The sequence below is a fragment of the Passer domesticus genome, chromosome 1 (genome assembly GCF_036417665.1).
Source record: "Passer domesticus isolate bPasDom1 chromosome 1, bPasDom1.hap1, whole genome shotgun sequence".
Taxonomy (NCBI): domain Eukaryota; kingdom Metazoa; phylum Chordata; class Aves; order Passeriformes; family Passeridae; genus Passer; species Passer domesticus.
This window is the reverse complement of record NC_087474.1, coordinates 15,589,803-15,601,901: the sequence shown is the minus strand read 5'-3', so window position 1 is coordinate 15,601,901 and position 12,099 is coordinate 15,589,803. Positions and strand designations below refer to the sequence as shown.

The 12,099-nt window shown below is 42.9% G+C and overlaps 1 protein-coding gene across 11 annotated transcripts in view; it reads right to left on the bottom strand.

Moving 5' to 3' along the window:
• Positions 1–11,490, bottom strand: part of ABI1 (abl interactor 1) — a 77,303-nt gene extending 65,813 nt beyond the window's left edge. For 8 of the 11 annotated variants that reach the window (XM_064407366.1, XM_064407397.1, XM_064407360.1 and 5 more), the window contains exon 1: positions 11,222–11,479. In XM_064407366.1, the coding sequence (XP_064263436.1) occupies positions 11,222–11,338 (117 nt within the window). In that variant the 5' untranslated portion in view covers positions 11,339–11,479. Of the gene's footprint in view, positions 1–5,425; positions 5,621–11,221 lie in introns of those variants that run through there. The other 3 variants (XM_064407417.1, XM_064407420.1, XM_064407376.1) reach the window with 3 other exon arrangements.
• Between the last annotated feature and the right edge of the window lie 609 nt (positions 11,491–12,099).

The following is a 12,099-nucleotide window of genomic DNA, read 5'->3' as shown; positions in this document are numbered from 1 at the left end:
GGAACTGCTTTTCAGCTTCCTGCCTTGTTGTTTTTCAAAGGAAACTGGAAAGCACAAAAAACCAGGCAGACTGACAACAAGCATGTTTTTCTGTTCAAAAACTACAGAAATTTATTTTGCTATTCACAATAAGAGAATTTTCTTATCATCACGGATGGCCACATTTTTGCACTCATTATACTTAAATGATTATGCATTTTTCTTAACTTTGGTTGTTTGCATTTAGTCATTTTCTGAGGAGGCAAGAAGCTTAAATGAGTACCTTTGCTCATTATTTATGTTCCCTTTTTGCATAACTCCTGCACAACTGCTCTATTAAACACCTCTTCCCCTCCAAGGCCAATTTTAAAAAGCCTCCTGCTTTATGAGACTGACAAGTATGACTCACAGTATTCCCCACATTCATTTCCCCAGGCCTCGTGGGATGTTATGCAGCCAGTAAAAGTACCTGTTCCAGTTCATACTCCCCCACACCCACTGCTGCTGCAGTAAGCCCTTACAGCAATCTGGGGGAAAAGTAAAGCTATTTCTCTACTGTAGGCAGGAAACAAATAGTAACAGTATTTGCTTTTCATATTGTCCTTCTCAGCACCACACTCAGCAAGAGAGAGTGGCTGAACACAATGAAGGAAGTTACACACTCTCTTCCCCGTTCTTCCTGTGCTCTTTTCCCACCAGAAACTTGGGAGTTTCTCAAGACCCTCAAACTGCTCTTCAGTAATCCTTCAAACTATTCCCATTTTCTATCAGCAAGGCAGAAATTATCCAACATAGATTATCTACTCTTAAAGTTCCTTCCGTGAACAAGGAACACATTTAAATACTCCACACATATGACATTCAGGACCAAAACCAGCAACTTCTCTCTCCAGCAGAGGAGCAAAAAAAAAAAATCAACAGGTACCATACCCTGCATACTTGGCTTCTATCCCCAGTAAACAAGCTTCTCTCATAATTACAAAAATACCTCCCTCAGTCTCTGAACAGTCAATATTCATTCACTGCAGAGTACTGGAAAGAGCTGATTTTAGAGTTCGTGTTCATGGACAGTAGGTTTCCAAAGAGGGAATGTGTGCTAGAAAGCTTTCCACTGGCTGTTATCATTCTCCACTGGTTAAAGGACAGACTGATAAAGAAGAATGAAATACACATTTAGAAATGACAGCCACTACTGAAGAGATACAAGATTTCTCACCAGTCAGCTGCCTTGTATGAGCCCAAGCTTCAAATACATCTATGGCAACAACAATTTCTCTAACGTTCAAAGTTAAATGCACCTGAGAAATCAGATTAAAAATCTGTTGCCATTTAAGACAAATCCCAGGACTACTGCGGCAACCACATCATTTCAGTGCCGGGAGAACATATGGTGTGCTGCAGCAGGAAACACCCACGGTATTTGAAGAGAGCCCTTGTAGAGCCAAGCACTTCCAAACCAGACGCATATTTTATCAAATGCGGCTAAAGCCAGGAGTTTGCATCACAGAAACAATAGCTCCTCCCAGAGATTTAGAAATCCTGCAAGTCAGACAGCAAAGCAAAAGCTGAACAACCCCCAGCCAGGTCTCAAAGATCTTGCCAACATAAGTGCATTGATCCACCATATCTCTACTTGTTAGTCTGATACTCTCTGGACCTTGACTGAAGCACCATCCAAGCCACCTGCCATGAGGCTTCTCAGTGGAAATTCTGCAGGTTATAACCATATTTTATAAAACCCTTTAAGGATCAGGTCCAGCTCTGTTTTGTGGACACACACACACATTAAGAGAATGCCATTCCTCCTGTCACGTTCACTTTCCTTCACTGTTAAGAGAATCAAAGCCCTCCAAGCAGAGGAGTTTCATTATGCCCATTTTACTCCTAAGTGTCAAAAGAGTAACAAAAGGACCAGTTTCCTGAAGAACACAGGTTTCTTATAAAGGAGAGGTCTGGCTGCATATAAATATAAGAGGCCTCATAAGAATTCTATTAATAGGGAGAACCATGTCAGTCCCATTCCACATTGTCTTTCCAGCTGCATTCCATTTCCTCTGTACCCTGGTCATCATGGCTTCCTCGGGTAGTTAGAGACTACTGCAGAGATAAGGCTTTAGTCTCAATTCTGTGCCAACAAAGATAATTTTAAAAAGAAATGTGTATAAATGTCTTTGGTAGCTGTAGGTTTCAAATTGCTAGCAAACCCATGCTAATAGAAACAGTCAGAAAGGCATAATGAAAAATAGCTGCATGATGTAAGTTGAAAGGCAGTAAAACATGCAGTTAAATAACAGAAAGATTAATTAAAAGAAATAGGCAAGGAAGAGTAAGTTTTCAGATCAGATCTGAAATGAGACAAAGTCAACAACATGAAAGTGAAACAAAAGGTCTAATAAGCAATCTGCAGCAAGCAGAAGACTTGAGCAAGGAAAGAGAAATCAGCAAATTCACATTAAGATTACAGCCTAGGAGAAGCACATGGAAAGAGAGAAACGTCACTAGTAATATTTAGTGACATAAGACAAATTAACATTACTAGGTATGTGAAAAGACAAGCCATGGCATGGCATTCTGCAGCTAATCTGGTGCATCTGCCTGGACACCTTGTTCTTCTCTTGCCTATTTGTTTTATGCAGATTTTTTCTTATCACAGGCTTCAGAGAACGCAGAACTATTGCATGGGGACCACAGCTCAAGTATTAACTTGTAGCACACCTGCTACAACAAAGTTAAATAAGATGCACAGCTGACAATGATTGCTGCAGGACAAATACTGCTTGGCAGATTTGCTGACCCCAAAGTACAACAAGGAGATCAGAAAATGAAAGTGGAGATATGCATCTGGTAAAAGATTAGCCATGGAAAAAATAAAGCCACAAAAAACCCCACAGTTGCCTGATAAGGCATAGCTTATAGAAAATATTATCATGTGAAACGCTGGTGTGAAAGTAGCCAGCAGAGTCTACACTTCAATTCTTTTCCAAGAATTGTTATGCTTCAAGTGGTAAACAAACTTGGAACTATTTATAACTTTAAGACCACCCAGTACGAACATTACGTTCAACTCTAAGGATGTCAAACCAACATTTGTTTTAGTAAGACTCCTCTGTGAGTTCTGAGAGGTCTTCCTGCTCTTAACTAAAGTAGGAACGGTACCACATTTTATTCCTATTTGTCTTTGAGGTTACAATAAAGTTAGGACAGGGATGCAGAGTCTCTTCCCCATGAGTTCTTTAACTGTACATCACTACAGTATCAGAGCTTTCTTGCACACGGAACAGTGTGCTTGCACTTTAACTTCTGCTGTATAAAGAGTATACAGAATTAATTATTTTGGGCTCAGAGAGGGAGCGATGACACTATCACAAATATATCTGCCATCTTAACATAAGAAACACAAGAAAGATGCAATTTCATTGCAGAAGAGACAACTTTTACTGTTCTTTCAGAAGATTCCACAGTGTCAGAACATTCAGCACGGCACACATCATCTCTGGAGGTTATGAAGAGACTTTATCACAGGAGAGGCTCAAACTAAGGGAAGTTTTGATTTTCAGGTACTTTTTCAGTTTGCTAAACCCCAGCACTTACTAAACATATTTGATCTGGAACCTTTGACAAGAATATTATTAAAAATAAAGTCCCCTTTTAAGTAGTAAGTATTTTTCAGAGTTAAACTAATCTGCTTCTTTAGCTCAGCCAGCAGGTTACCTACCAATTCCAAATCATGTTAATAGAAACTGCTGAATTTTACAAGTTGCACCAGAAAATGCTATACTCATGTTTCACTCCAAGTTAAAAGTCTCATGCAGGATTCCCCACCCCTCCTTTTCTTCTGAACTATCAGCATCATAGTAACAAACGTATGCTCTGCAAAGCAAGCATGCATGGTTCCTGTTAACAGCATTAAGGGCTTGCATAAGTAATGAGCAATACTAGTTGCACAGTCTCGAGAAAAGGTGGCATCTACACTCTTATTAATTAACCCAAGGAAAGTAACACATTCCCTCTAAAATCAGGAGGAATGTTTTCCTCTGATGCATAAAAAATTTATTCTTTAAAGAGTTCATCTCTTAAAAATGCTGTATCTTCTATTTCAACACCTGGCACTAAACTGATGAAACTCTTGACTGAGCCTACCTCCAGCACCATCACTGACAGGCTGGGTGTGCAGGAGAAAAGGCACCTGCAGTACTGTCTTACTCAGAGCTGTGTTCAGGAGCACACCAACATCTATTCTCCACAGCACCCTGCTCTTGGCTCTCAAGGGCTCTCTGCAAGTTTTGAGGTGCAAACACCTATTTCTGCAATCCACAGCAGATATCAAGTCTCTGCAGCTGCTGCCTTACCAGCAAGGTCAGGAAAAGGGAGGAACCAGACTGAGGCACAGTATCTACCATTTCAAATTCCGCAGTTACTTCCCTTTGCATAGCGGCGGAGGGAGGTGAGGATCACTCTGAGCAAGCCCACCCGCCCCTGTCACCAGTGCTCAGATTTGGGACTGGGGTGGAAGGAATAGCATAAAAGGAAGACCACACTAGGGAACACAGATGCTAAAGACAGCAAGAGTGCTCAGGTAGTTATGAACAAGCCTGGACACTGAGTAAGCACAAGCAATTTTCTACCGTGCAACAATAAAAACAACACTACACTCCTTCAGACTCCAAGTTCTCTAAATAAGGACTGAACACAGGCAGAGAGAGCAAGATACCCCCTTATCCCTCAAGGCTGCCTTGCTATGCCAGGACTGACACTTTGTCCACACAGCTGCCACCCCACTATTCTGTAGCTAGGCAAGATTTTGGTCACCAGAAATGTCAAACACAGGCTGCTTTCACCAATGAGAAATAGAGCGGCATCTTCTCGTGCCTCTGCCAAGACCCACCAACACGCAGACAAACAGTACTGTGAGCCTTATGTAACTCCTGAGGCTGGCAAAGCAAAAAGTTAGAATCTCAAGGTTCTTATGAGAGGTGATATGTTAAATTCTTTAAAAGTAATTGCTGCTAATGAGTTCAATGATAGTTTCAGGTGCGTATTTTCCCGAAAGAGTCATTACAATGTCCCTGTGCATCCTGTCTCTCTTTCTGTGGATACCCACTTTTTGCTGTGTTGCAGCATAACAGAGGCAGTCTGGAAAGGGGTGGGGTGGCAGGGGGGACAGCACTGGAAGTCCACACAATCAGGTTCTGTTCCCAAATCTGATACTATGTCCCTATATGACCTTCCATGAGCCAGTTACAAATTCCATGCCTCCACGTATGCTTTTGTAAAATGAAGACACTTCAAAATGCTAAACAAAGATACTGGGAAGTTGCATCAGTTCTTTTGTTTCAAGAGTTCAGACTTTTTTCTTCTGTTAAACTTAGATTAGATACCAACAGGAACTTTGCCCTCAGAAGTACAACACATCCTACTTGTACTCAGCCTGCTCCTGTACTCTTACCTTCATTCTTCAGTTTGTGAGACCTTCCCAAGGCTCATCTATTTTCTCTTTACCATAAGAGCTACTTACTACAACAACCTCCCAGAGAACCGGGGAGAAGTATTAGATTGTTGCCCCATTTAATCTCACTTCTTTCTTCCTTCCAACAATTCCACAGGACAGTGCACAGCAAGAGCAGCACAGGGGGCAAGGATCACACCCAGCATACGCTGACCCCAGACATCCTGCAAGCTTCTTCCTTCCAACAACGCACAAACAGAAGGGGGTGGAGAGCACTTCCCTTGTGCAAGAAACAATACACACCTGTAAAAGCTTATCCCAATCCACTTTACTGCACCTGATTAAGGTAGCACTTAAGAAAAATGGAGCAGGAATAGCAGACAACATCTTGCTGGCTTCTTAAACCAAATATACCAAAATTCATGGAAACATTTCAAATTTGGAAAAGGTCATCTCATATCATCTACCTTCTCTGGACACAAACCAGACATACAACATCCTAGGATTAGTCTTCTTTAAATTAAGTGCAATCACTTGCTGATTCAGTGAACTTGGACTACAGTCTTATTGCTGCCTATGAGTTAAAGCTTTATTTTCTAAAATACACAGACACTTGAATAGGCAGAGAAGACCAACACAAGGCACAGAAGAGCTGTAAGTCTAACCCACCAACCTGTACCTATATTATTATTCTAAAAAAAACCTCCAAAACCACACATAGAACAGCCAGTGCCTTTTATACTGCTGGCAAACATTTGCTTAAACTACCTTAAAAAGGACATTATTTCAAAGTATAATGCAACACCTTTTTTAAAAGAATATTATTTAAAACTACAAAGCATAAGAGATACATTTCTATTTTATCTCATTGCTCTCTAATTTTGGACTATATTTGGTGTTACAGAAAGTGAACTTAATTTTTGTTAAATGTTCCAAATTTAGCAAGAAAACTCGTGGAAGAAAAAAATATTATCGTATTTACTCTCAAACTAATTAACCTATGAACATAAAAGCATACAAGTTCTAACAGCACATGAAGGATTTGTATTAGTGACAATTTAAGAAGTTTATCCTTTTAGAGCAGCTCATTTCCTGAATTAGACATTCTGAGTGAACTTCTTTGTACTGAACTAAGTTAAGCCACTTTCCATGTGCCAGGCAATGAAACTGAGCGTCTGACCAGCTACCAATGTTTAAAGAAAAGCCACAAAAAAAAGGTTCATTAGTGTTGGAAAGAAATATCTACAGTATAGAAGAGCAGAACATCCAACTTATCAAGCAAAAGTAGTTTCTCTATGCATCTTGGAAGATAACACAAATATTTATGAAACTTTCTGCTCAACACATTTACTTTTCTACCAACTGGAGAGATAGTTCAATTTTTTTGCAATAGCTTTTAAACTTAAATCTGTCCGTGCTTTTGTCTGTTTTACCCAGAATAGCTTGTTAATTCACCGTTCAGTTTCCACATACCAGTCAGAAGCTACAGAAGGAAGTAACATGACAGAAAAACACACATTTAGGTAACACGCTACTTCCTTAAAAGGTCTCTCAATTTATTTTTCTAAAGCTGCTAAATCTACCCACTTGAGACTATCAAGATGAAAATTTATACAAGGAGTGCAAGCTATTTGTTTAGAGATTCTCACAGTCATATTAAAATTATATTTGAGCTTAAAAACAAAAATTACAAATGGATTCTTCACAAGTGGTCTAGAAGCTTGAGACTGACAAAAACTACATATATCTGCATATGCATAAACAAGGTTATAAGGAACACTTGATTTAGACAGCAGGAGAGTTGTAAGCAGTGTTTTATAGCACAGAGAGGCCTCTCTGGGATACACCAGTCAACTGAAGTTGTTCAAAAGGAAGTCATCAGTGCAGCAACACTGCACAAGCCGATTTCCTGTGTCATTCTAATGTTTCATAAACTAGTTATTGTAAATAAGTTCCTTAAAACACCAAAATAACTCAATACAGCCAGAAAAATGACTAGTAAATCTCTATGGAAGTTAGTATATTTCAGCTGAAGAATCATAACTACAACTACACATGCTTTAACTCCTTGCTATTTCTGATCAAGTTAATACTGTCTACACTGACAAAACTCCTCACTAGCATCTTCAGCTTTATGCTACAGATTTTCAGATAGCCTTTTGGTTACAAGCACACCAAAAGAGCTAGTCCCAAAATATACAAAATATACCTGCAGGTAAAAGGATTTGGGAAGACATCAACTATGGGAACTTATATTTTTAAAATATTTTTAAAAAATTAATTCATCTATATATAAGAAAAATTATTCCAGAAGGTAAAAATATGCCTTAAAGATTTAAGGTTCAAAACCTGCTCTTAAAACCATTCAGAGTTTAAGCCTCTGACCTACAACAGGGATCTAATTTTCTACCTGCTTGCTATTGAAGCTTCCAACCAGAAACATCGCAGATTTTAAATACTGTCAGAGATTAAATACACTAATGTATTTATAATGCCCTTTTCCTTTTATTTAAAGCCAAAATCACCACAAAAACATCACAATGTTCTTCAGTCACTATTTCTACATTTGATTTTCTTCTTTTTTTTTTCTGTCTCCCTTTTCTTCCTATCTACCTCAAGACTGTCACTATACTCTGTTTTCCTTTTAGCACTGCAGGTCTTCCTTAGAAGCTTTTGTGCTCTGCTTTTCCTGAATTCTTTTCTCTTCCCAGATAACCAGAATACACATGGTCTGGAGAGCAAACTGCGTTACCAGCCGGCATTCCGATACAGTCACAGTGTGCCTTAGCAAGAAACTGCTTCCTGCTTTTCTGAGAACACCAATTTTTAACTAGAGATTCCCAAATGCTGTCATATTTCCTAAATGCTCCTGTAAAAGGATACTCACTCTCCACACAGCTACATTCACTATCAGGCAGGCAAGTTCCAGCCAGGTGAGCTTTTCCCCATTTCTCTCTCTTTTTTTTTTTCCCCTGAGGAATCTCTAAAGACATTGAATACAAGTTTTCCTCAAGAAATCAGCATGACTGAAATTTTATCAGAATTATTCTCAGCTTAAGTAAGAGAGACAAAACAAAATTCCGGTATTTCCAAATTTAAAAAAATTATATATTTAGCTTGAATACAGCAATATTAGTGATGGGAAATTACTTTCCTGCTTAAGTCAGCAAAGAATATAAACCATAACACTGAGAACATCATTCTGCCTCCTATTACAATCACTATAAATTGTTAGTGCTGGCACTCAGAATAGTCTGACAAACCTGTTTCACCTCAGAGGCACAACTCAGAGTGGGTAACACCACATGGTAATTTTTACCACTATGGAGCACTTTGCTTTTTCCACTGAAAAAAAGAAACTCCTCCAAATTCAAAGTGGCTAAAGTGAACCAGCTACATGCTACCAGATAAGCTGCAATATCTAGCTACTAGTGAAGCATTTTAACATTCACTTCATCCCCAGGGTCTCTATTCTGGTCTTTTTTATAAAATGCTCAATTACAGTGAACACATAGATTTTGTATTGTGTGTTTGTTAAGCCTCTTCCTTTCCTCTTCTCCCTTCCCACCCCACAATACTCATACACCCAAATCTCATAACCCAGTGCCCTGTGTCATACTGCCTAATCCAGCAGTGGCCCCACCACATGCACTGGCAGTATAATCTGTTCAGCAGTCCAACTGGACAGCAGATGGCTTTGCATCAAGTCCCGATTAAAAAAACCACCTCCATCAAACACTTTAAAAAATACATAGTTTTATCAATACATTTACAAGTTTTACTGAGCAAATATATAACACATGTAAAATACAAGCGAGGTATATACATTTTCCAAAGCTACTGGACAAGACTGCATTAGGAATTTTAGAATTCCGGCTTCCTTTCAAAGGGGGTAAACACAGCTGTGCAAAGATAAAACAGACCCCACCAATCCCACATCCAGCTGACCTTGATACTTGAGGTGAAAATGAGCTACCAAATTAAAAAAAAAAAAAAAAAAAAATGAAAAGCCACCCCAAATGAATGGATGAGAATTTGCTCAAGTGTTGTGAATATTTGGTTTGTTTGATTAAAGTAAGAAAAGACAAGTTTTATGACTCTGAAGAAAATGGTGTAAGTGGAGATTCTCTGCACCTTTCTGACACAGGGAAAAGTCAGGAGCAGGAGACACGTCAAAACTTGTGCTGCAATTACCATACTCATGTATTTGTCATATTTCCCATGAGTAAAACCAAATGAACCTCGCCTCTTAGAAGCATTTATATCAGCAGCTTTCTCTGGGTGGAGCAAACAACTCGGAAGCATAAATAGACATTAACTCATACTCCCTCATATACCACAAAAAAACACAAAACTTGAAAATATGGCTTGTTAGAACAGTTTTAATTCAAATATCTCATTTAAAAAACCACTGCAGATTATTAAATATGTGCTTACATCTTTGCTGCTCCATTACTAAAAACAGTAAGACAGCTTACCAGCAATGATGGATACCAAAGATGTTAGTAACCTGTATTAAATACTTATCACAGGTAATCTAGTATTAGATTCAACAAGTTCACTCCACGAGCTGTCTAGTAAATAAAGTTTATTTGCCTTTCCCCTTCAAATTTTTTACGGGGAAAAAAAAAAAAAAAAAAAAAAAAAAGCTGAGTTTGAGCATCTCTGGATGGTTCTGCATCCAGCCCAGTATGACTAAACCGAGACTTAGAGCCACGTGATGTAAATCCTGAAAAAATAATAATAGTAAATTGTGCTTAAAGTAGCTTCACAAAAGCAGACTTAAAAGAGGCCAAGAAGCACTGGCAATCTATGGGATGGGGGAAAAAAAAATCCACACCGACCGGTGGAGAGACGCTACAACCGATGGAGCCTCCTCCCGCATGAGACCCGGTCTGCAATCACGGCTGTAGGGTGTTGGAGCCGGGCGGGCTGCGAGAGGCACAGATTGCCATTTTGAAACACCGCCTCACGCCCGCACGGCGGTGCCAGCCCACGGGCAGCCTCCAGCCCACGGGCAGCCTCCAGCCCACGGGCAGCCTCCAGCCCACGGGCAGCCTCCAGCCCACGGGCAGCCTCCAGCCCCCGCACGCCGCTCACGGCAGCGCTGCGCACCCGCAGCGCCGCGGCTCCCGAGGCCCCGCCGGGACCCGCACGCCGAGGCGGAGCGGGCGCGGATCCCCGAGCTCCGTGATGTCAGCCGTGTGCGGGGCCCCTTCCGCTCCCCGCGCCGCTGCGGCGGCGGCCCCGGCGGAGCGCGGTGCGGGGCCGCCCGGCACCCGCGCCCCACGTGCGGCGCATCCGCCCCGGCCACCGCCACCGACCGCCGCCCCGAGGCCCGTCCGCGGCCCCCGGAGGGAGCCCCGCCGCCGGGAAGCCGTGGGGAAACCCGGGGTACCGGGTCGCAGCCGGCCGCACGGAGAAGCTCGGGGGCCCTCGCGCCTCCCTCACCCCCACTCCAGCCCTGGGAGGTCTCCGGGATGTGACTCATGATAAATAAATACAGAGGGGGGGAGGAAAGAAAAAACGAAAAAAAAAAAAAAAAGACACACCCTCGGAGCCGGACTGACATAATAACCCCCTCCCTTCCCCTCTGGAGCGGGGGAAGGGAAGCCTGGCCGTTCAGCTGGGAAAGTTGAAAGAAAAGGCAAACCCGAGGGACCGGCTGCGGGGCGGGAGCCGCGGCGAGGGCAGCCAGGCGCCGCTGCCCCTCGGGCGGCTTCGGCCCCGCCGCCCTCACCGGAGAGCCGAGCCCCGCCGAGCGCCGCCGCCGGCCCCCGGTGCGCTGCCCCTCACCTGGATGTAGTTGTTTTCGCAGTAGTCGGCGACTCGAGTGAGGTTCTGGTAGCTCTCGAGCAGAGCCCGCTTGCCAGAAGGGATTTCCTCCTCTAGCAACATCTGCAACTCTGCCATTTTCCACCCCTCCGCATCGCTTCCTCTTGCATTAAAGAGACAGCAGCAGCGCCGGGCTCGCAACCCGCCTGGTATTGTGGGATTCCTCCTCGCCTCGCTTTCGTGAACGCTCGCTTTCCCCACCCATCCTTCCCCTCCGAGGGGAGGGGAAAAAAAGAAAAAAAAAAAAAAAAAAAAAAACACAAACCAAGAAAAAAGAGGAAAAACCCGCCCTCGCTGTGCGAAGGCAGCCGGGAGTTGTAGGCAGGGCCGGTCGCATGCGCGGGGCGGCCGCCGCTCATGGGCACCGCCCGCGGGCCGGAGGGACATGGTGGGGCCCGGAGGGCTCCGGCCTGGCTGGCTCCTGAGGCTGTCTGTCCTGCTGGGAGCCCAGAGACGAGGGGACACAGTGATGTCCATCCCCCGCTCCGCTCAGAAAAGCCCCAGCCCCACAGTGCTGCCCGGAGGCAGCGCCTCTGCAGCAGAGGCCAGAAGGGTCTGCGAGGGAAGCACTGCTCTGGTTATCTGGCCGTGTGGCAGGCTAAAAATTTGGAAGATCGCAGAATCGATTAGATTGGAAAAGGTCTCTGAAATCATCGAGACCAACCATGACTGAGCACAACCATGTCAACTAGACCATAGCCCTAAATGTCATGTCCAGTGTTCCCTCATATGCCTCCAGGGACAGTGGCACCCTTACCTCCCTGGGCAGACCATTCCAAAGATGACAAAAGAGTGTTAAGATGTTAGAATGATGTTAGATGTTAGAATGGTTTGGGGCG